The sequence below is a fragment of the Leopardus geoffroyi genome, chromosome C1 (genome assembly GCF_018350155.1).
Source record: "Leopardus geoffroyi isolate Oge1 chromosome C1, O.geoffroyi_Oge1_pat1.0, whole genome shotgun sequence".
In the NCBI taxonomy this organism is placed as follows: Eukaryota; Metazoa; Chordata; class Mammalia; order Carnivora; family Felidae; genus Leopardus; species Leopardus geoffroyi.
The window spans coordinates 155,732,730-155,758,754 of record NC_059328.1 but is presented as its reverse complement, the minus strand read 5'-3'; the positions used below and the strand labels follow the sequence as shown (position 1 = coordinate 155,758,754).

General features: G+C 34.9%; 1 protein-coding gene across 4 annotated transcripts in view; it reads left to right on the top strand.

The window, feature by feature from the left end:
* Positions 1-26,025, top strand: part of SCN7A (sodium voltage-gated channel alpha subunit 7) — an 81,369-nt gene that overhangs the window by 27,633 nt on the left and 27,711 nt on the right. For all 4 annotated transcript variants that reach the window (XM_045480077.1, XM_045480079.1, XM_045480078.1 and 1 more), the window contains exons 7-14: positions 2,427-2,633; positions 5,402-5,471; positions 7,196-7,337; positions 11,424-11,630; positions 18,530-18,632; positions 19,303-19,541; positions 21,094-21,267; positions 22,968-23,324. In XM_045480077.1, coding sequence (XP_045336033.1) covers positions 2,427-2,633; positions 5,402-5,471; positions 7,196-7,337; positions 11,424-11,630; positions 18,530-18,632; positions 19,303-19,541; positions 21,094-21,267; positions 22,968-23,324 — 1,499 coding nt within the window. The remainder of the gene's footprint in view (positions 1-2,426; positions 2,634-5,401; positions 5,472-7,195; positions 7,338-11,423; positions 11,631-18,529; positions 18,633-19,302; positions 19,542-21,093; positions 21,268-22,967; positions 23,325-26,025) is intronic.

The window sequence follows — 26,025 nt, the reverse complement described above, 5'->3', positions numbered from 1 at the left end:
ATGAGATGATGAAATAGACAAATAAAAAAGTAATAAAAACTATAAAACCCTTAAAAAAAGTAATAAAAACTATAATACCCTTGGTGAATAAATATCTAATGGTAATAGAAGCATTAGAATATGGTATTATCAGGGCACCTGGGTGGCTCAGTTGGTTAAAGATCAGGCTCCTGACTTCTGCTTGGGTCATGATCTCATGGTTCATGGGTTGGAGCCCCACATAAGGCTCCACCTGGAGCTCTCTCCCTCTCTCTCTCTCTCCCTCTCTCTCTCTGTGTCCTCAGCTTTCTCTCTCTCTGAAAACAACATAAAAAAAATTTTAATAAACATATAAATAAATAAAAAAGACTTGCACATAGCAAAAAAAAATGAATAGTATAATTCCAAGTGGCAAAAAAAGGCTATAAATAAGTATTTCTGGATGATAGAAATTAAAATTTGTTTATTTAATCTAGATATCTCATTTCTTTTAAACCATAGGAATAACTTTTTTTTAACCCTATCCTAAGACATTAAAGAAACACAATCATCCAACAAGGTCATTAAAAAAGATTTTCAGGAGCACCTGGGTGGCTCAGTTGGTTAAGCATCTGACTTTGGCTCATGGTTCGTGAGGTCTAGCCCCAGGTCAAGGTCTGTGCTGACAGCTCAGAGCCTGGAGCCTGCTTTGGATTCTGTGTCTCCCTCTTTATCTGCCCCTCCCCTGTTCTCACTCTGCCTCTCTTTCTCTCTCTCTCTCTCTCTCAAAAATAAACATTAAAAAATTTCTAAATAAAAAAATAGATTTTCAATTCTCACAATAATATATGAAACAGGCATTATTAACCCCATTTTAAAACTAATAAAACGGAAACAGAAATATTGATAACATCGCAGAACTAGTATAGTCTTCTCCATTGTTGAGCTGACCAGTTATTAGGATCCTAAATATAAACAGACCAACAACAAATAAGAAGAGAGTAAGGGAAAAAACGAGAAGAAGGAAGGCAGGAAGACAGGCAGGAAGGAAAATACATAGTATTATCTATGAAGTACAATTACAGTGTTTTTGTTTTTTGTCTCTTTATGTTTTCAGAATTGAGCTTTGTTTAAAAAAATTTTTTTTTAATTGAAATGCAGTTGATGCACAATGTTACATCAATTTTAGTGTACAACATAGTGATTCTATCAGTCTGTTATGCTATCCTCACCACAACTGTAGCTACCATCTGTCAGTATACAGTCCTATTACAATACCATTGGCTATATTCCCCATGCTGTACCTTTCATCCCCATGACTTATTCATTCCATAACTGGAGGCCTGTACCTTCCATTCCTCTTTACTAATTTTGTCCATCTCCCAACCCCTTCCCCTCTTGCAACAGCCAGTCAGTTCTCTTTATTTATGAGTCTTTTTATCCTTTTTGTTAATTTGTTCATTTGGTTTAGTTTTTAGATTCCACATATATGTGAAATCATATGGTGTTGGCCTTTTGCTGCCTGACTTATTTCACTTAACACAATACCCTCTAGATCTATCCATGTTGTAGCAAATGGCAAGATCTCATTCTTTTTTATGGCTGAATTACATTCTATCACATATGTAAATGACATCTCTTTATCCATTCATCTATCAATGGACACTTAGGTTGCTTCCCGATCTTGGCTATTGTAAATAATGCTGCAGTAAACATAGGGGTGCATGTATCTTTTTGGATTAGTGTTTTCTTTGGATAAATACCCAGCAGTGTAATTACTGGATTTTACTCTAGCTCTAGTTTTAATTTTTTGGGGGAAACTCCAATTTGCATTCCCACCAACAGTGCGTGAGATTTCTGGAGCAGGTTTTCTTTAATAAATAGAAAAATGAGTTCCTTAAATAAAGTCAGCTTTAAGGCTGAATTCTCGATTAGTAAGTGTTCTGATGTAAATACAGCCTGCATATATCACCATTGTATATTATTGTCATTCTTAATTAATTTCTTCATGTCCTACTTAATCAGTTCTAAAAATTGAATTCTTAAAGTTAATGAAAGAACAGTATAGCATACTGCTATTTCAAACTGTTTGTTTTGACAACATTTGTAATCCATTTTGATTTATAACTTCACACTTTTACTTATGCTTATAAACAATGGTGGTTGGTATGGAAAGCAGTAACGAAGAGAAAAAGTCTTGTTCTTTATAGTATAGGGAAACAAATAACTAATTTTAAAATTTGTGTCTGAATAATTTTTTATCAGGTGTAACAAATTAGCAATAAGATAGAAACCTCAAAGTTTGGACTTTTATTCATTTTATTTATTAGATATAGATAATGTATTTTAGATTATAAAATACAAAGCTGCTGATTTTAATGGGATAGGCATTTGCCATGGAGGAATTTTGCTAATGCTGCTTTACTAAGATATTTTACTTTATCAAAAACAAACCTTTCTCTTTTTAGGTCTGAAGTCTTTTGTAGGGATCCTGACCCACTGCTTGAAGAAACTTACTGGTGTCATTATCCTAACTCTGTTTTTTCTGAGTGTATTTTCTCTGATTGGCATGGGGCTCTTCATGGGCAATCTGAAGCATAAGTGTTTGCGATGGCCCCAAGAAAATGAAACTGTAACCCTGCACAACAGAACTGAAAATCCATATTATATTCGAGGTAAGAATCACTTGCCATCCGCATCAAAAAAATTAAAACTTTTCTTAAAGGCCGAGCAGCCTTCACAGAAATGTTGGACACTCAGCTTCAGAACAAACTTCTTGTAAACGTTGTCACTATGCTCAAGTACATGCATCCCCTGCTTTTTGAAAGTTCACGTTTCGCCGCTTAGCTTTTACCAAAGCCCTACATGAGTACCTGTTTTCGCTAACAGAGGAAATCTGAAGAGGATTTTCACTTTTATGAAAATGGCTAAAAGCAAAAATAGCATTCAGCATTTGTTTTGCAGCAAGCCATCCTAGAGGTAGTGCACGGAGAGGAGTCTGTCCCCACCAAAGCTCCCTCCCCTAGAGCCACATTCAGCATCTCAACATCAAGCTGCCATAGCTTTGAATTATGTGTGTGAGCACCTGTGCCTTATTTCAGTTTATTTCGTGCATCTGTTAGCAAGATGTGTCCTAAAGTATCAGAAAAGCCTAAGAGAGGTTATTTTGGATGCCTGGCCATGCTCACAAACTTTTCCCTATAAACTAATGGTAATTGTTTCTTTATGCCATTTCCATTTACAAAAAGTTTTATTAGGAACGTTCTGCTTTTGGATAGCGGGGGAAACCTATACTGATATGGATCAGTTTCATTTATGAGAATTGCAAAGTTCCAATCTTCAGACAGTTCAATAAGGGAAACCTATGTTTGGAATTGCTAAGTTTTGTAAATTTTATCCTTTAAAAAATAAATATAACCAAAGTCTTACTTTAAATTTCATCAAAGTAGAATCCTCACAATACTACCTTTATTTAATAAAGTTTTTTAAAGTATAAATTTAAGTTTACTCATTAGCAATTTTAAAGTGACCTTATAAATTAAAAAATGGCCTGCATTATAGAAATTCTTTCTATTCTTGGATTTCAATTACTGCTGATCATTTTAAATGCTTTGGGTCATCCTTTGGTAAATATTAAACATATTTTAGGCTAATAGTAATAATGCCAAAATAAATATTGCTTGGCTTTTATATGTAAGTAATTCATATGCCTGATCACATATCTTTGCCATAATCCTGCAGAGAAGTGAATGGCCCCTGTTACAAACAGAAAAATGGAAGTTCAGAGAAATTCAGTGAGCGTTCCAGCATATTATTACTATTCACTGATTAAAACTAGGATTCTAACCATGATCAATCTGGCTTTCAAATCCATGCCCTCTCCATCAGGCTGTACTCTCCTATTGGATTTTTTGCTCATATTAAAATTATTGGGTCCTTTTTGATAGTGTTTAGAAAAAAAATAAAAGTGTATTTTTAAACTAATAAAAATAAAATGTTGAATTTTTGTAGTCCCTCTGCATGACTTTTATTTGTATTTGGATATATTAAGTCACAAAACAAATCTGAATAAATTTTACTCTCTGGCTTACCCCGTAATATCATTATGATTCAAGTCATATAAAATTATTGGTATATGAATATGTGAAATATTTCCTTATTATATGTGTCTATTCTATGGTCTTGATTCTAGTGGTAAGACAACAGAAAATGGATATTAAATCTTAGATTCCAGTTGAAATACTCTTTGGTTTCTTTAGCTATAACAAAATATGAAAATTATATAAAAATAAACAGTATTTACTACTTTACTGGTTATTGCTAGGAAAACAAATCCAGGCTCATCTTAGCATAATAGTATATGATAAAGAAATCACTTTTTAAAAATTACCACTTTAAAATTTGTCCAATTATAGTCATTCCATCTCCTCTAAAAACATGTTAGGAATGCTAAAAATATTATATGTGTAAAATGTTATTTAACCTAATTGCCATGTCATAGTCCTTGCACTTAGAAGAGTATTTGGGACTGCCCACTTCTACTAATGTCAAATTTCATTTGGTTTTTGACTGCCATTTAAAAGGTTTGATCAATGGTTCCTAACTATGATTTAAAAATTCTTCTAAAATTATTTTAGTCAACAAGTTAAAGTGACATTATTTGAGATTGGAGTAATTCAATTGTGTGTGTGTATATGTATACACGTATATGTATACACGTATATGTGTATAATTTTACATACACACTCATACAATCAGGACAGATCTCATGTGTTCTTCTCTGTGATTAAAATTCAGAACCTAAAACCAATGCTCCTAAGCATGCATGTTCCCATCCCTGGTAGCTCATATCTAAAAACACAATTTACATTTTGAATTACAGCACATTAAGGATACCTGAATAACTTGTATGGGCTAAGATTCAGATTAACTTAAACTGTGATTAGAACTGGTGACATCAGGCAAGTAACTGGCACTGGATACTCAGTGTAGAAAAATAAGCTTCAGAGTGGGAAGAGAATGGCAGTTGAACCCAAAGGCAGAAATATGGTCTTTTGTGAAGGAAGATCATTTAGGAATAAGCCCTGTAAGAAAAGGTCCTCAGCTTTCAAACACTTCAGTCTTGGGAATTTTTCCTTCACAGGTCCTGTCATACCTGACTGGTTATATTCATTTTCCAGAACTCTATTTTTAAAAGGGATTCTCCTCTTGGTATGCTGAGCTGTTACTTTTGGGGCAGTGACGTATGTGGATTTCCAGAGGTCTCTTGGCCTCTGCATCACATGCTAGGGATGCATAGGGTTTTGCAGATTTTTTTTTTTAAAAAGGCCTTCCTTTTCACTATAGCAAGGAATGTTCCTCTTCTATGCAGATATAGACAGATATCAGATATGCTGTTTGTTCAAAATTAGATACAGAATATAATTTCTTTCCTATTTTTCAGAAACAGAAAATTTTTATTATTTGGAAGGAGAAATATATGCTCTTCTTTGTGGCAACAGAACAGATGCTGGGTAAGTGGTATTAATGTTCTTGTATCAAGTCAGTACCATTGATCCATAGTATCTATTGAATGGTTATTGCTTTGGCTTATTTTTCTCATCTAATAACATTATCTCATTTTATCACTAAAACCATGCTGAGAAGTATACAACATGGAATACTATTTATCTGATTTTACAGGAAAAATCAATAAACAGACTAGTTAAATGATTTATTCAAGGTCAAGAAGTTAGTAAGTGGCAGGTCTGAGGTCTCATCTTCTGTTTTCAGTATGCCCCAGAGCGAGTAGGAATTATCAAGAAAGATGGTATAATCTTTTCTTTGGCTAGAAGCCTTTGAAGAGAAGAAATATGAAAGATGCACTATTATTTCATTTATTTTATGGTTTGTATATCTTTTATGACTATAACTTACATTAATAAAAAGTTTATTGCTCTAAAAAAACAGTACTTATAAGTGACTCTTCAGTGATATGACAAGACTCTCAAGTCTTATTGTCCTATAATTTCAAATGAAGAGAAAAGAAAGTAGAAATGCAGTGCTTTTCAGCAGTACTAGCACTCCTATAATTCTTAATGTTACTTTCCTCAACTGGAAATGATCGGATGCCCTTCTGTAGGCTCAGCTCTTTCTTTGGCTCTGGGGCCCAAATTAACAAAAATCATATGGGGGTAGAGGGGCATGAGTTATGTAGTTTCTATATTCAGGTGATTTAGACATTTTGTTGCTTGTTCAACTCTTTGCCCAGCTACTGCCAGGCTTCAATTCTATTCTCAAGTCCATTTTGTGAACCCATCTCACAGTGTCTGCCACACCACACTCCAGATAACCCTTTTCATGGACATCCCAACTCAGATATGACCTGAAATGCTTGTTGAAGATAGCTTGTCATAAACAATCAGAATCACATTGATGTATTTCAAGATCAGAGGAGAAAGTCATGCAGTGTTTTCACCTGTAGCCACCATACCTCGATGCATCGTAAACTATCCCAAAAGTTAGTGCCTTAAGACAAGAACAAAAATCTATTTGTTAAGAGTCCGTGGGTTAGCAGTTTAGCAAGCCTCAGTGCGCGAGTACATTTTAAACCTCTCTTTGCATCATATTTGTTAACTATTAACAAAAGTCCAAAACAATGATGGCCAATGCCAGAATGACATTGGAGGAGAGTACACAAGGGTGTCAATAGAGGGAAGCATGATTTATCGGGCCACTACTGTAATAGCCGTCCCCAATACCCAAGCCCCCAAAAGACAAAAGTATGAAGACTCCAGGAGAGGAGATGAGATAAATCTTTAATCTGATCTTTGTACCAACATGCAAGTGCTGTTTATAAATTGTCTATGTGAGAAGTGTTTTCTCACCCTTAAATAATAGTATATGAGGGCTTGAGTTTAGAGCATTTGAAAATTAAACCCTCAGCCACTGCAATTTTGCTTTTAGCACTGTTATTTTCCATCACTTTGATATTGGGTAGGAAAGAAATTTTTAACAAGACGGGCAAAAGACCATTTGTGAGCCCCTTTTTCCTTTTAGCTTAATTAACACTGTTCACTTATGTTAACTTAATATCGACCTCTTTGGAGTTTTTCACTGGGAATTATTTAGAAGACTACTCCCTGTGGAAGAAAGAGCCCTTTATTATTCATGGGTGGATGTTCTATATTTTATGATTTGGCCATAATCTGAAAGTCACTTAAGAGTAAGCAGTTTTTCTTTTCTTTGTCTTCTTTAGTCAGTGTCCTGAAGGATATGTGTGTGTGAAAGCTGGCACAAATCCTGATTATGGTTTCACAAATTTTGACAGTTTTGGCTGGGCATTACTTGCCCTGTTTCGGTTAATGACGCAAGATTACCCTGAAGCACTTTACCACCAGGTAAGAATGGAGAGAATATGCTCTGCACATAAAAATGGTGTCATGCCCCTCCCTTCTAAAATAATGGTCTAATGTAACACGGTTTATTAAATTTTTATGAGGAAAAGAATTTGAGGAAAGAAAAGAGAATCAGAATTACTGAATATCAAACTATATGCTAATGCTGAACCCAAGTCTGTGCCCTTATGCATATTACATTTAATCTTTGAAACAATCTTGCAAGACCAATATATATATCCCTTTTATATGAAGACACTAAGATCAGAGTGGTTGGGTAACCTCTCCAAACTTACAAAATTTGTATCTTCCAGAAATCACAGTCCTGCTCTGTGATATCATTCATTTGATATTAACTAAGTAAATAACATTTCTAAGTACTAATTCTTCAGTCAAAAAATTTAAACCAATGAGGTTACCATGTATTAAGAACTGTTTTTACTCAATGCCTACAATGTACTATTTTACTCTAATTCTTCTATTTCTTCTCATTCCCTTTTAATATTTAATCATGTTCTTATTATAACAGAAAGCTTGCTGTTGTAAGACCTGAAATCCAAACTCTTGAGGGTCTCTCTTCGTAACTGATGATTTGTGTGCCATAGTTTCTCAGAAAGATATAATACTCATTTGAATGGAGATTCAAGATCTCTTTTAAGAGAAGTTTCATCACAGTAGAATACGCAACGTTAGTTTAGCAGCATAGTTAATATCAAAGCCTATTAGGTAAAACAAATAAATTACTTCAGATTTCCAAAGTACTTACAGTTGAAGGAGAATACTCCCTTTTTAATTTTTTTTTTTCAACGTTTTTTTATTTATTTTTGGGACAGAGAGAGACAGAGCATGAACGGGGGAGGGGCAGAGAGAGAGGGAGACACAGAATCGGAAACAGGCTCCAGGCTCTGAGCCATCAGTCCAGAGCCTGACGCGGGGCTCGAACTCACGGACCGCAAGATCGTGACCTGGCTGAAGTCGGACGCTTAACCGACTGCGCCACCCAGGCGCCCCAAGAATACTCCCTTTTTAAACATGCACATACATCCCCTCGTTTTATGACTGGATAGATAAATTATGTTGTGTGTGTGTACAAGTCATTAATAATGATAGGACTTTTAGCACAAAGATTCTTACTGTGTTACGTTATTAAATGAAAATCAAGTAAAAACAAACACACATACAGCACAATTATATTTCTAGTAACAGACATATATGAAAATATTAAAATGACTTTTTAAAATGCAAATTATGTTTTTCTAATTTTGTAAGGTATTTATTTATATTGTTACTTTCCAGACTTTTTGACACGTATCAATGCCTCCTCCACAACACTAAGAACTTATTTCTGAAATAATCTTATCATGTTATCCTACTTCTAATCAGAGGTTTCCACATTCCTATGAGATGAAGTTCAAAGTCCAAATGCAAGGTCTCTGGTGACCTTCAAGATCTTGTTTCTGCATACTTCTGCAGATTTGTTTCCTAACAATATCTCAATATGTACTCTCTGCTTTGTTTGAGTATAAAAAAGGCTTGCTGTTTCCTAAGTGAGCTTTTCCCCATAATTTCTTGTTTCAGTGTATGTTGTACCCTCAGCCTAAATTCAAGTTTCTTTCTATATTCAGTCTCATGCCTTAAATTCATACCTCAAAGCCAAAAGAAATCTTGAGCTTTTCCCCAAGCCCTCCTTTCTGAGACAAGGAAATCCTACACCAGAATTCCATGGCACCCTATAATTCCCTCTAATTGTGGTTATTTTAATTACTTGTTCAGCAGTTTCTTCCATTAGGAGATATACTACCTAAAAAGAAGTATTTTGTCTTATTTTAATTTTTATGTCTCAGCATCACATAGAAAAGCTTGATGAAATTTAAATAAATAAATAAATAAATAAATAAATAAATAAACAAAAGTGAATATTTATGGATTGTATCAATTTATATAATAATAAATGTTTTGTCTTTTTTGGTTATAGCCCTCAAACTATGTTTTCTTTTTTTTTTTTTTTTTAAGAAAGCAGAAACAATGTTTAAAGCATTTGGAAGCCTCTGCCCCTTCTTCAACGTTTATTTATTTTTGGGACAGAGAGAGACAGAGCATGAACGGGGGAGGGGCAGAGAGAGAGGGAGACACAGAATCGGAAACAGGCTCCAGGCTCCGAGCCATCAGCCCAGAGCCCGACGCGGGGCTCGAACTCCCGGACCGCAAGATCGTGACCTGGCTGAAGTCGGACGCTTAACCGACTGTGCCACCCAGGCGCCCCTCAAACTATGTTTTCTAATGTTCTGGTTAGCATTGTTCTAAAGGAAATGCTTTCCCACTACCAGTGAAATGAAAAATTAGTCTGGGAGTACCCTAGTGGAGTACACATAGGACTTTCATCAATATTGCACTCTATTGAGTAGCATAGATAAGGTTCACTTTGATTTGGACTGGGTATTCGCTCTCAGCATTGCCCCAAACCGAATTGACATGGCTAGGGAAATTCAGCTACTATCCCCAAAGAAAACATCTCATATTTTGGAGAATACAATTTTCCATTCATCAGATATTTATTTGATCCAAGCACTCTTTGATATACCATGGGTACAGAAATGAACAAAACAAATGTGAGTCCTTATAGACATAAACATAACGCTATGTTTAACAATGCGTTCTCTCCATAGGCTATGTACATCTTCACATGCACTATTTCATTTGATTTTCATAACAAATCTATGCTTTAGGGGCTATAATTAGCCCCAACCTCAAACTAAAATATAGTAAAACTAGAATACGTATACTTTTCCATCATAATAAGAGTTTATATTTATACTTTTATCCTCCACCGGTTTCAAATAGTGGAAAGAGCAATAACTTTGGGTTCAGGCATTCCTCCATAGCTGTGAGATCTTTGACAAATCATTTTGCCTCATTTTCATCTTTCTTATGCATATTGGAAATAATAGTAAATACCACGTAAGTGTGTTGCATAGAATTAATGAGATAATAAAGTATTTATTAATGTGTATGGCCTGCAGTATATCCCACAATATCTATTACTGACGCCTGAATGATAGCTAGTTCAGTGAGAAAAATATTTAACCAAATCCCAAATAGGTGACTCACTGGGGAAAAATGTTTATTAAAAAAAACTTTTAAAGATAAATGTACTATAGATTAATACAGAATTCTCCTTGATTGAATGTTGGAACGTATTAATCTGTAAACATTTTTAACTCTGTCATAACAACATATTTTCTGTAAATAATACTTATCTATTGATTCAAGTGGATGCTTAAAAATTAAGACTATTCTCATCTGGGTTTTTTCCTTTTTTAGATTTTGTTTATATACTTTTACTCAATGATGATAAATCAGTAGCCTGTATTGCTTATATAGGGTATATTGCTTATATATTGCTTATATAGCTTATCTATCTTATGTAATTATTATGAAATAAAAGCTAGTCAATGCTCACTTTTGAAATCTAAAATCTTGGTTTTCCTATCCATAAGTGACTTCAAATAAATCAATTATATGATTTCCCCATGTGATTTGTGTAAATGTTCTTCACCAAATTTTTTCTAACAGATAGAGAAATATTCCTGTTCCCCACCTATTTGAATAGACCTGTTTGTACCTTGTTATGATGTTTCCATAAAGTTATGATCAGAAGAAATTAATCTCTAAACATTCATTCTCTGACTATATTCAGCTCCATATATTTAATGATTCTACTGTAAAGGAAATAGTCTTTCAAATTCAGGCTTTCCAGCTTTCTTTATTGAGAGATGACAATTTTTTCCTTTCAATATCTTTTCTCTGTTAGTGAAGATCTAAACACTGGATGCTCACCCTAACTTAATTAAATTACTAAATTCTCTCTTTGGTTTTTTACCATGTATTCTGTACCTTACATATATATCTAAAGATAAAGAGCTTTTCTCTTATTTCTCCAGGTAAAGCCAGTAAAACTGTCTTGTGATTACATTCCACTCACAACTAAATTATTTTCATAACAAAATTTCATTTTCCATTTTAAAATAGGAGATTATAGGAAGACAAATAACAGTTTTCTCTTTTTTCTTGTTTTCCAACTGTCCTTAGATCCTGTATGCTTCTGGGAAGGTCTACATGATATTTTTTGTTGTGATAAGCTTTTGGTTTGCTTTTTACATAGCAAGTTTATTCTTGGGCATACTTGCTATGTCCTGTGAAGAAGAAAAGCAGAAAGCTGCTGAAAAAGCTGAGAAGACTGAGCCACAATTTCAGCAGACTTTAAAAGAACTTCAAGAAGGAGACAAAGCAGCCGAGGTATACATTTCTCATACTGCTTCATAGAATCACAGAGTTTGAGTTATCTTCTCGAGATCTTGGAGTATATTGCTTTCTACTAGGTGCTCAGTGTCTGTGCATTGTGTGTGATAAAAAGATCAAAAATAATCTTCATAAGTGGGCTCTCACTTTTGCTACATAACATTATTTCCTGAGTGTATTGTGGACAGAGTGACCAACATCTATAAATATTTCTTTAAGACCGAAATTTTTTTGTTCCAGAATGTGTTTAACTGCTACTGAAAAGTATGTATATATGATTTTTCAAACTTGACTTCTCTTAATGCAGGTTTAGGTTATTGATTTAAGCTTGCTCAGACAACACATCAAAATTAACTGGAAAATTTCAGTGCTGAACTCAATAGCGATAATGCCTTCCATAATTCAGAAATCATGAAGTACTAAAAGCATGGACTAAAAGTACAGTCTTGAAGTTGTAGAAAGAGAAAAACATGCACTTGACTGGCTTTCTAGCTCTTTCAAGAGGAAATGCACTATGCATCTTGATATATGGAGTTATTTTCTCCATGGAATAATTAAATCCATGATTAGTAAAACTTAATAAGGTTTTACTCCAATTTTCAATTATTTTAGTGTTGTGTTTAAGTATATTTCAGGTCTTTAGCCTCATAGCAAAAGATTCAATCTATGAATCTGGAAGTATTGACAGAAGTAGCACTAACGAAGTTATATAAATTATCCCTAAAAATCTAAATCGTGCCGTAAATGTACCAGAAGGAACAGGACCCAGGAAAGCAACCAGAAGTACCTCTCTTATATTCAGTAGGACCTGGCAATTTCACACCTCTTTCTCAGTTGGAGAGGGTGAGGTTTAGCCCAGTGTCCTAACACCCATATCAGAGCTGTTGAGGTGTATGGTGGGCAGCATCCAGGGGTCTGGGGTAGGGTACAATCCATGCCTCTTCCAGGTGTTGACCCCTTCCCCTGTGTTGTGCAGAACCCTCTTGCCTGGGAGCTTGGTCTTTGGAGGGTGCTGGACCCAAACTGGTCACAGTAAAGTTGAGTGCTCCTTGACCAGAATGGCTTGTTATAAGGCCTCACTTGGAAGAGGACAGCCATGCCCTGCCTCCTTTTCCATTCCTTTAGATTTGTTACTATTTTGCACTCTTAACACCTGCTAGTAAATATTGTCTACACTGGAAAAAGAACCTCAATGGTAAAAGGACAGATTGAGGGAGCAGACAAAAGATAGAAAGGACTTATACTGAGACTCTATCATACAAAGAAGATAAAAAGAGGTGGGGAAAAGCAAAGAGCCAAGATACATTCTGGCACTGAGTGGAGTGTGCAGTAAGGCTGGGTAAGGGGTTCGTTAATACCAAAGGTAACTTCTGGGTCAAAAGGGTAAAATGTTAACTTCCCTACATATGTAACTCTTTATTTACTCATCATCAATGAAGAAGCTCTAGAAAAGTCATTCTACTAAAAATATGGAATCTGAATAACATAATGTAGGATCATACCAAATTAAAAGTTATTGATAAATACTACATTTGCATGGTTTATAACATGCATACCATTGAAACAAGAAGCAATTATAAACAGTATGAAGAAAACATGTATAAAGAGAGGCTATTGAGTGTAGCCATTATATCACCCATGAGGAAGCCAGAGAAAAATTACAAAAGATTTCTGTCTTCAGAAATGAGTGTGGGGTCCTTCTGATTGAATGATGATGGTCTGAATGATATGTTGAATGTATAATTTGTTTCAAAGTGATATTTCAAATGTCAAGGGCTACCCACAAATGTATTCAAGAGCACAATATTCTCTTATCCCAAGATGAGATGCCCTATTAACTCTGGAAGAACTTGAATTATTTCCCAGTTTCTTAATATCTCCATTCATTTGGCTGTTTTGTATCAAATAAAGCCTTTCTGGTTTTAATTAAAATCTTTCAATTGTAAAGGATATCTTTTCCTGGAAGAGTGCTAGAACATTTTGTTATGAAAAACTTTTTTGGGAAGTAAGAGCAAAGGTCATTTTCACAAGATGTACTTTCTTTTTCTTTTTTTGTGTATACACAAGAAAATACTAGAAAGAGAAGAATTTAAAATGGAACATATCGAAGACCCATTAGGTGACTGATATGATTTAGCACTAATCAGACTCTAATTCCAATGTTGGGATTACTGAGAGATTACCTAAATGCTTCATATTCTCACATTATGGGAAAGCAGTAGATCATCTTAGCTAAGGGCACAGTTTTTCAGTCAAATAGATATAGATTTCAGTCTATTTTAGCCACCTAATAGATGTATGATGTTTGCCAAGTCTCTTAACCTTTCTGAACTTCTTTATCTGTAAGATGTTTATAATTTCAGTATCTGTCTCATAGGTTATTGTGAGATTCAAATGAAATAAATTTTTGTAAAACACTTGGCATGGCTTAGAATATACTAAGTAATTGGGGGAAAAAATACAAGAAGACAAACACAAGAAGGTACAGCAGAATAGAATACTCCACCGTAGAATACTCCACCAACATAAAATTCTTAAGTCTTTGACTATACCCCCTTTTAGGGATAATTAAAATAATAATGATGATGATGGTGATAATAATAATAGTATATAATGTTGTGGAGTGTCAACTGTGTTCCACACATGTGATAAGCATCTTCATGAATCCTCAAATGTGATCTTTATTGAGGAGTTCCAGTTATAAAATTTGACCTGTATTTATTTGTACCTGATTTCTCCAAACTTGACTTCTTTCTTCACCACTTTATTTTTCTGGGGGCTCAATGCTGAAACTATATTATTCCAACAATTACCCAGTTTGCAGCTGAAACTTTCTTAAGAATTGACAGTCACTGGCAATCTCTTCTCCAGAAGAGAATCAGATATATACAACTGTAGGAATATAAATATTTTCAAATATATTTGCCCATCTAAAATGGCATCCTTATAACTCTTCTAATTAAATAAAACATTATTGACAATCTACTATTTGCTAAGCATTGTACTAAACATTGGATATTTTAAAATGTTAATAAATACAAATATAGTGTCTATCTTCATGAAGCTAATGGTCTAATGGGGAGATAGACTGTAAAATTATCCTAAACACAAAATTGTACCTCTAGCACCACTAGACATTATGTGTTTCCTGATGTTATGAAACAGGAGACATAAAACACCACATAAAATATATTCTTGCCATAACCTGAGCTAAGTCTAGTAAGACTCTAGATCTAACCATCTTCTTCTAGAGACTAGAGGAGAGAGAAGAACACATTAAATTACACTGAAAGGACACAATCTGCCAAATCAAGAATGTGGAAATTCTATAGTTATAAGTGATCTATTATTGTCAACAAATAAATCAGATTAGAAAAAATAAAGGCATGAGATAATCAATAAACCTGTGAACTAAATACAGTATGTAAATCTTTTTGTATTTTGATTGGAACAAATCAAGTACAATAGAATGTTTCTGAGCAATGAAAGAAAATTGAGCATGGTCTGGGTATTGGATAATATTAAGGGAATTACTAATTTTCTGATTGCGATCCTAATATTACAATTATGTTTTTTAAAAAGATTATTCTGGGGCGCCTGGGTGGCGCAGTCGGTTAAGCGTCCGACTTCAGCCAGGTCACTATCTCGCGGTCCGTGAGTTCGAGCCCCGCGTCAGGCTCTGGGCTGATGGCTCAGAGCCTGGAGCCTGTTTCCGATTCTGTGTCTCCCTCTCTCTCTGCCCCTCCCCCGTTCATGCTCTGTCTCTCTCTGTCCCAAAAATAAATAAAAAACGTTGAAAAAAAAATTTTTAAAAAAAAGGTTATTCTGAGAATTATATGATGTCTGACATATTTTTCCTGAAATATTTTAAATAAAGCAGGGTAAGTAATACGTGAGAAGTGAGGAATATAATGATATTAATTGTTAAGCCTGGATATTGGGTACCTGGCGATTCACTACCTGGTATTATTCACTACTAAAAAAATAAAATAAAAATAAATTAAACTGTGGAGAGTGCTTTAAAAGTGAGAAATGTGATGCTTTGAGAGCCTATAATAAAGGATTTCCCTGGTAAGAAAATGTGTCTTTTTTTTTTTTTTTTAATGTTTATTTATTTTGAGAGAGAGAGAGAGAGAGAGAGAGCACGAGCTGGGGAGGGGCAGAGAGAGGGGGAAACACAGAATCCGAAGCAGGCTTCAGGCTCTGAGCAGTCAGCACAGAGCCCAAAGTGGGACTTGAACCCACGAACCTTGAGATCATGACCTGAGCTGAAGTTGGATGCTTAATGGAGTGAGCCACCCAGGCACCCCGAGGAAAGGTTTCTAATGGGAAACCAACATTTGAACTGAGATCTGAAGAATGAGTCCATGCTACATGGGGGAGGGAACAGACTAAGTCAAGATTAAAAAGGTCAGTGTGGCTACAGTAGAGAGAGCAAGTGTGATCCCAAGATGAATACTGCAGCTATTCATTGCTAAATGCTAGAAATATGACTGGATTCTTCCTTATTCATACCTACTCTCCAGAGGAAATTTAAACCAGCTGTGACAAGAAGAATTCTAGCCCCTTTTTGCAGTCTAATTTTAACTTTGGATCTGCCTTTATTAGCTCTTAAACTTCCAAAAAGGAGATTACTGAGTCATGATCTTCTCACTTTGCATTATAAAATGGCCATATCCTTAGTTGTTGGCATTCATTCAATATTTTTTAAGAAGTTCCATTGAACTAAATTACTAGACTGGTGTGGTTTATTTGTTTTATATTCTAAAATATATCCACAGTTAGGGGTGCCTGGGTTGTTCATTTGGTTGAGCGTCTGACTCTTCATTTTGGCTCAGGTCATGATCTCACAGTTTCGTGAGTTTGAGCCCCATGTCTGGCTCTGTCAGCAGCATGGAGTCTACTTGGAATTCTCTCTCTCCCTCTCTTTCTTTGCCCCTCCCCTGCATGTGCTCTCTCTGTCTCTCCCAAAATAAAGAAATAAACTTAAAACAATTTTTTAAAATTTTAAATATATCCACAGTCCAAGCCAAATAAGTAGAAAATTTAACATTGACTATATCGCAATAACATTATTACTGTACTCACTCTATCCACCCCACACAGATGATTATCTTTACTGAATTACTTCTTGGGGTGATTCCATCAGACATTGTCATTATCAGAAACATCTTTATGAGAAGCAATTCCTCTATATTAATAACAGTGGAAGGTATTATTCACTATATTACAAAATATCATCTTTATGAAGATATACCTGGGAGATCCCTCTTAGACCATAATAACAGAACAATTATGCCTCTACTGGTTTTTTGACTCATGAAAATTTGAAATTGCCTATGTTACAACTTATATTTTATAGAATCCTGGAAGTGGGTCAAAAAATACTTTCTGGAGTAAGTATAGTTTAAGTAAATAAATTAACATCACATTCTGGGCTTTTAGCTTACTTTTTTCAATTAAAACAAATAGTAGAGCGGCAGAATCTGTCATTTTCCTGATGGAATCAGTATGAAGTCGAGTTGGTTTTCACCTCCTCTGATTCTAGTATTTATGAAATTAGAGGGATCTTGACTGATACTGAATGAGATGAATATGATGATTCCCTTGATATCTGTGATGCCGATTCATATAGACCACAGCAGAACTTGAACACTGTTTCCTGCAGTGTTAGTAACAGCTGCAGCCCCATGCCAGTTACCTCTGTGCCAGAGCGGGCTTGCCTGTTCAAATTTATTTACTATGTATTTCACCTATTTAGCCACACCTATTCACCAAGTTAACAAACATACAATATTATCATTCTTATGTTGCTAAATGTAAAAACTGTTGGGAACTCTGTAGTGTAATATTACCTACCTATTGTCAGTTTCTTAGAGTTTAAATTAAATATAAATTTTATACACGGTCATTAGAAACATCTGGGGTTCTATTTGTGATAACTATGAACTTGTAACATCTACATCAAGCCCTAGGAGTGTATTTCCTTTTTTTCAGTTTAAAAAAAAAAATTCTAATGTTTATTTATTTTTGAGAGAGAGACAGAGAGAGAAAGAGAGAGAGCGCATGCACTAGCAAGTGCAAGTGGGAGAGGAGCAGAGAGAGGGGGAGACCATTCAAAGCTGTCTCCAGGCTCTGAGCTGTCAGCACAGAGCCCAGGGCAGGGCTTAAACTCACAAGCTGTGAGTTCATGATCTGAACCGAAGCTGGATACTTTACTGACTGAACCTCCCAGCCCCACCCCAGCCCCTCCCCCGCCCCTGCCCAGGAGTGTATTTCCAATGCAAGGCTTCTTTTGAACGCTGCATAACCACATCAGCAAAACAGAGTATCTTAAAGCCATTACTCAAGAGACATGAGAGACAGAAAGAAGTGATTCCTTTATGGAATCATCATGTATGATCTGGCCAAAACAACTATTTTACATGCTACTACTCAAGATTATTTCATTATCACAAAACCAAATAATTTTGATTTTATCAAGAGAGTTTATAAAGTTTTAAAATACCCTTAAAGAAAAATTTAAGGTGTTAGAGAAATACCGTCTCAGCATGTTTGCCAACCAGATATTTTGCAATAACCCTATAAAGTACATGCTTAATGGTTTGTCAAATATGGATAATACAAGTAATATAATCTGATTTCCTCCTTTTATAGTTGACTTTATAGTATAAAATGATTTTGTTGAGTTGCAAGTTATACACATTTGTTATCCAAATAATCCTAAGCCAGTTTAATACTGCCTATAGTGTGAAGAGTAGCAAATAATGGAACCCAAAAAGATTTCTGGAGGTAAGAATCAATGTTTTAAAGAAGGTTATAAACCTTCTTATAGTTATAGCCTTGTATCTACAACAGGGAGAAGCCAGCATTAGACTCATCTAATTTCTTTTTAGACCAAGACCACACAAATAGAAATGAAGAAAAGATCACCAACTTCTATGATCACTTCTTTTAATATGTTGGATGATTCTACTGCTACTGTGAGACATGAAGAAGGTAAAGTAAAAAATACTTAGTTTCTCTGAAAGGTATATTCCTAAGATTCACTTTAAGTAAATCCTGCAATTTCTTCAGAATTTTAGGATAAGAAAAAGTTAAGGAATCACATAAGAATATTAAAGTGAGCAATTCCGTAAGCATGGTATTTTAAACATTGGAACGGGTCACCAAAGAGTAGTAAGAAATTTTCTTTAACATTGAAAACAAAGTGGAAGTATTAACTTACAACTACAAATAGAAGTTGGATTATATAACAATAATATATTAAGATCCTTTTTTGCATTGTCTCTGCTTTTTTAATACATAAGCAGTAACTCATTATCATGGACAATATTAAAAGGCATTATTTTATAAAGCATTATAAATCTAGAAATTATAAATCATAATACTCTCAACTGTATTCCATGTTTTTTTTTCCTTGAGAGAAACTCCTAGGTTTTGCTTCTAATACACAGTGTGTCTCGTTTTCATTTGTCTAACTCAGCAAGCATTAACAAAATAGTGGCAATTGACTTTGCTCTGATTTATATTAGTACAAAATATTTCTATTTGATAATTCCAAATCAAAGGTCTAATTTTAAACATCTCTTTGCATATGAAAGTCAAAATATTTTATTAGCCAGAACAACAATTTGCTAAAGTTTAACTTTTTTATTCTTTATTTCAGAACTTAAAAAATCCAGGAAGAGACGCCCATTGTGTTTGTATAGATTTGCTAAAACTTTATTGATCTGGAATTGTTCTCCCTGTTGGTTAAAATTGAAAGAGTTTATCCACATGATTATAATGGACCCATTTACTGATCTTGTCCTTACCATATGCATAATTCTAAATGTGTGTTTCTTGGCCTTGGAATGTTATCCAATGAGTGAAGAAACCACCAGTGTTCTCAGCATTGGAAACCTGGTAATGCTCTTGTATATTATTTTCATTTGCAGTTTCAACTTTTCTTTAGTCATCATAATCCTCATTATTTTATTTTGTAACTCCAATATGTTGCAAATGCATTATATGCATACTAGATGAAGTATGACCTTCATCCACAACCCACCACCTCTAGCCCTGATTTGTAAGTGTTATTATCATTGAAAGGTTTATAGCTAAGGTTTAAAATTCTGCTATTTAAGTTTGAGATTCTAATCAGTTACTTGGCAGTCAGGTTCAATGGAAATTATTTATTTCCTCTCCCATCCCAAATATATCCTCCCTTGGTACCATAGCTCCACAGCTCGGAGCAGGACAAAGGTGCAATAACAAATACAGATTCCTCACTGACACCTAAATTCTGAATCCTGACTACAACTGTACCTGCCTTGTCTGCTTTAGCTACCTGCCTTTGCCTCAGATGGGAACTTACTCTTTTGGTAAGGTAATGTTGAGAGTCACCCGTCTGTTTTTTTCCCTCATACAATGCATAAAGCAAAACAGATTTCTGTGAGTTTGAAAACAAGTCACATTCAAGGAAATATGTAGTGTTTAATTTTCTTTTCTTTTATGGTTGTTGTTTGTTGCTTAGTACTAGTATAAATGGCCAAACTGCTACCCACTTTTAATTATACATTTACTTGGTACCAACACTATAGGAATTTAGTTATTTCTGCTAGTATAGTTTTCAAGAGACAGTTTTCAGAGGTTTACTATTTTTTTTTCACTTAGACACTTTTACAGTTCAAAAAGTTAAATATCTTAATATGTACTCTATATCCCAAAAGAAACTGTTCAAAATGGGGCGCCTGGGTGGCGCAGTCGGTTAAGCGTCCGACTTCAGCCAGGTCACGATCTCGCGGTCCGTGAGTTCGAGCCCCGCGTCAGGCTCTGGGCTGATGGCTCAGAGCCTGGAGCCCGTTTCCGATTCTGTGTCTCCCTCTCTCTCTGCCCCTCCCCCGTTCATGCTCTGTCTCTCTCTGTCCCAAAAATAAATAAACGTTGAAAAAAAAAAAATTTAAAGAAACTGTTCAAAATAAAAATATTTTCATCTTTAAATATTCTCTTTTGTCTTTCAGGATAGCTTTTATTAAATAATTGAAGATTATTGAAGATTTTGTAGGCAATGTTTGACATTAGACTGTTAAGTGAAATGTTGGAGTCTATCCTTATTTTTTTTTTTTTTAAGTTTATTTATTTGGGAGAGAGAGAGAGCCCAAGCAGGGGAGGGGCACAGAAAGAGAGAGAGAATCTCAAGCAGGCTCTGCGCTGTCAGTGCAAAGCCCAATGTGGAGCTTGCTCCCGTGAACCATGAAATCATGACCTGAGCCAAAACCGGGAGTCAGATGCTTAACTGACACAGCCACCCAGGTGCCCCAGAGTCTGTCTTTAAAATACAGACTCCAGTACTAATCAGATCTTGATAGAAGAACTGCGAAGACTGTGGCAGTGGAAACTTACAGTTTCTGTATATGTGGGTTCTGATGGTGTTATTGGAATCATATCCTCATCCATGTGTTTTGTTTTTGTTTAGATTTTTATTGGAATTTTCACAGCAGAAATGATTTTGAAAATAATTGCAGTGCATCCATATGGGTATTTTCAAGTAGGTTGGAACATTTTTGATAGCCTGATTGTGTTCCATGGTTTAGCAGAACTTTATCTAGCCAATGTTCCTGGAATGGCTTTTTTTAAAATATTCAGAGTGGTAAGTAGAATCCAATATCTAAATTTTATTTTATGAAAATTTCTCTCAGTCTCCTCAGACACAACATGGGAAGAATAGTAATACCTGTCCTATGGGGACATTTGTAGTAATAAATGAATTGATTCATATATAAAGAGCTTAGGAAGTGCCCCAGGAAGAGTAAGAAGTTTCCAATGCTGTTATTTCACCGAAGCATCAAAGTAAGTAAGCTGTTTGGTAGCAAATTTGAGGTATAGTTTTAGGAATCAGGGCCAGGGTTACTGGTCAGTTTGAGGAGCAGGATAATGTGGAGTCCCAGGAGATGAATGCCAATGTATGACTAAGGAACTGCAATCAGGTGAGTATTTCTAAATGTAGAGTAGAAAACTTTATAAAAGACCAGTCAAGCCAGCAGAATGTTATTACAAAAATTAAGTCAGAATCGGTATGCCTGTAATGTATGGTGGTAGTAAGAATCAGAAAACTAGGCAAGGAAATAATGTTATTAGAAGAGTATGTATGGAAACGTTAAGTACTTGATAAGTAATATATTGTCACATTCTAGTAAGAAGTTGAAGAGATGTAGCAGGAATAAAGAACAACTAAATAGACTTGATCTTATCCAAATAATTCTTCAGAACCCTGTCTTAAGTCCTCATCCATAGACTTTTCTAATGAGTAAGAGAAACATATAAAAGATGTAGCTCTCAAATTTATGGATAAAACAAGACTGGGAAATAAAAAATATGATAAAAAATAGTATCAAAGTATCTGAAAGTCTAACATGGGCTGGATATAAATGATTCAGTCTTACATAGATAAATGTGAAGTCCTACTCTTGAGTCCATGAAGTGAACTATGTACTGGAAAAAGTTGGGGAAGGTATAGCATATATAAAAATGATATTTGGGTTTAAATTTTTTTTAATGTTTATTTATTTTTGAGAGAAAGAGAGAGTACAAATGGGAGAGAGGCAGAGAGAGAGGGAGACACAGAATCTGAAGCAGGCTCCAGGCTCTGAGCTGTCAGCACAGAGCCCGATGCAGGGCTCAAACCCATGAACCTTGAGATCGTGACCTGAGCCAAAGTTGGAGGCTTAACCTACCGAGCCACCCAGGTGCCCCAGTGATATTTGGGTTTTAGATGACTAAGCTCACCGTAATATGGTGGCCAAAGCTGTTAAGGTAATCTTGTCCATTTCAACAGAAACAAAAATCTAGTGAAAAGAAGAGAACTATTCAGGCTAAACCTAGAATGCTGTGTTTGGTTTTTTATATGTTACTTTAAAATAAAATACATAAGAGAAACTTCAATGGTATTCAATGGGACCTGACAGACTTTTTCAATATCATCTATATGTCAGAATGTGGGAGAATTTCCAGTGTACTGTGAAAAGCAAAACAAAGAATGGGCAGTTATCCTACCAGATATTAAAACATAAAACTAGAGTAATTATAACAGCATAGTATTGAATGGAAATTGGCAGACCAATAGAAGGAGATATGTATTGGTTTAGTGTAAAAAAATACAGAATATGTGTCACATATTAAGAATTGTGTAACAGTGGCTAGTATTAATAGTGCTCAAAACTGAATATTACATTAAAGACTATATATGTGTATGTGTATGATGCTGATAAAATGTACATCATAATAAATAGTGACCAGGGTTTTCTTTTTGTTTGTTTTTTATTTTTGTTGTTTCTTGCATTACTGTATTAGTTGAGAATTTTCAAGCTGGGAAAATACTGGCCGACATTTAGGATTCTGATGTTGATTCTGAGTAACTCATTGGTGGCCCTGAAAGGCTTGGTGCTGTTGTTGTTCACATTCATGTTCTTTTCTGCTGTGGTTGGCCTGAAACTGTTCGGTAGGAGTTACAAAGAATGTGTCTGCAACATAGACAAAGACTGTCAACTCCCACACTGGCACATGCATGACTTCTTCCACTCCTTCCTGAATGTGCTCCGAATTCTCTGTGGAGAGTGGATAGAGACTTTATGGGATTGCCTTAAGGTTGCAGGCCAATTCGGTTGCCTTCCTTTTTACATGATGGTCATTTTAATTGGAAACTTATTGGTAAGTAATCCATGCTTTTAAATTTTCCTTGAACAACTTGTGTAATGTAGTTTAGTATTTCCATGATGTGAATTTATGGGATCCAGTGGTCTATAACTGTGTTGTCCAATATGGTAGCCTCTAGCCACATGTGGCTGTTGATCAGTTGCAATACAATTGGCCTAATTAGAGATGTGCTACAAGGGTAAAATACCCACTGGCTTTGAAGTCTCACCCCCCTAAAATAACGTAAGTTATTTTATTAATAATTTTTATACTGAATGTATTTTAAAATGATAATATTTTTGATATATTTAGTTAAATAAAATGTTAGTAAAATTAGTTTCTGTTTTTGTTTGTGCTTTTGATGTGGCCGCTAGAAAGTTGCATATGACATGCATCATATTTCTGTTGGAGAGCACTGGTTTATAACCTTGCTACTCAAGTAGCATTGGCATCATGTGGGAGATAGTTGGATCCCATCTCAGACCTATGGGGAATCTACAGTTTAACAATATCCCCAGGTGATTTGTATGCACATTAAATTTTAAGAAGCACTTAAATGTAACACTGGTTGTCAAACTAGGTTGCACATTGGAATTACCTGGGGAACTAATAAAAATATAGTAATGTCTTGGATACGTTACCAGAGATACCGATTTTATTGGTATGTGGACATAGCCCAGTCATCAGGATCTTTTACAATTTTTCATTTGATTAAATTATGCAGTAAAGTTTGAAAATCGCTGACCTGTAAAACTATTATGCATTAATGAAGAGGGATAGCTATCACTTTTAAATTCCCAGTAATTGAAGTGGTGTTACATGAATTGAGTAAGTAGCTTTTACTTCTTCTAAGCAAAGGGAATGGATTATAAAAGAAAATTGTTCTTACAAGGAAAAAAAGGACTCAGTATTTGCTTTATTCATAAGTCATAGAAATCAAATACATTTTCCAAAAGACTGAAAAAAAATCACTGGTCAGATACCATTTTATCTGTCAATAACCTTACTCACTGCTTCTGTTTCACCTTGGGCATAACCTCTGTCATCCACTTATCACTGCTGGCATTCTGTTTAATTGTTGATGTACTTGTCTACCTTCCTTATTAAACTGTAAGCTCCACAAAGGAAGGATCATGACTTTTCTCTATATCATCAAAGCCTAGAACAGGGTCTAACATGTAAAAATATTTCAATGACCTCGGCCTTTGTAGCTAATTAGTACACTTTCAACTCTCAGTGACATAACACTATTTTAACTGGCTAAAACAAAAATCAACATATATATCAGCATGCATAACTCAAAATGTCAGAGATAGACTTCACTTCAGTTGTGGTGTGACACATACATTCAAAAAAAAGGTCATTAGAGACAGACTTGTGTGTAACTCAGATCTGTCTTCTGTGTGGCCCTTGCTGGTAGTAGCCTCTATTTTATCAAGATGGCTGCTGCAGTCTAAAGCTTCATGTGTTCATATCACATCAAGTCTAATAGAAGAGAAATTCCTGTTTCTTTTCTAGAAGTCACAGCAAATCTCTCCTATTATCTCATTAGCTCTGAGTCACATGTCCATTTGTGAACCAATCTCTATTGCCCAGAGTGTTAAATATATTTATTATTTATTGTGCAGAGTGTGGAATATATTAACATATATTATGATAAGCTACTCAGAATCCTCTTTTGGAGCTGGAGTTGGCATCATTCCAAACACAAATCATACAACTAATAATAAGATAAGGGTGATTTCCCGTGAAATATTAAGTTTCTATCCCCAAAAGGGAATAGGAGAGGCTATGGTTGATGGCTATTGAGATAAACAACACACACACACACACACACACACACACACACACACACACACACACAGTTCAAAAGCAGAGAAGGAGAAATGCTGAGGCGATTGTATAATTGCATTTCTACTTCTTTGTTTTTGAATTCCATTTTGTTTCTTATTTTTCTTATTCCTACTGATCAGAAACTTGATGTCAAAGGGCAGAGGGATTTCAGAATGAAATGGAACTACATGAACCTCCATTTCCAATTGATTGGTCATAATATTGCTTGGTTTGCTGAATCTTTTAAGCTTCATTTTTCTCAACAGTCATCATGTGTGAAGCGCCATGATAACAACTCTAGACTAAATACAAGGGGAAAAAATGTAAGGAGAGAATCTGTAAGGCTGTAGATCTCCCCCCATACTTTCAACTCATTACATTACAGCATTGTAATTTCACACCAAAACTCAGCATTTGTATAAAAAGAAGGTACTCCCCATTTTAAAAACTTAATTTTGTCTTGTTTGCCTAATAAACATTCCAGTGGTGATTCAGCCTGCAGTGGAACCGTAAAACATGATCATAAACAAAAGCAAGTATTTAAATGGCTTTTAAATAGTTACATGCAATGCTGAGTTATAGAAAAAATAGAGTTCAGATCCAAGCAAACATGGGTTCAAACTCCAGTTTTATTATTTACTAATTAAATGCTTTTGTGTATATGACCCTGCCTCTTTAAACCTCGTAATATTTTAATAGAAGAATGAACATAATAATATATGCCATATAGAGTTATTGTAAGTTAAATAAAAACAGCTAGCACTCTATAAATATTTATAAATGTTTGTTTTACTTTCTTTAAGCTCTAGAAAATAGTACCTCCCACATCTTTAGAATTGTGCTAATTAAACATTATTCAAAAGTTTCAGTTAGGCAAACATTC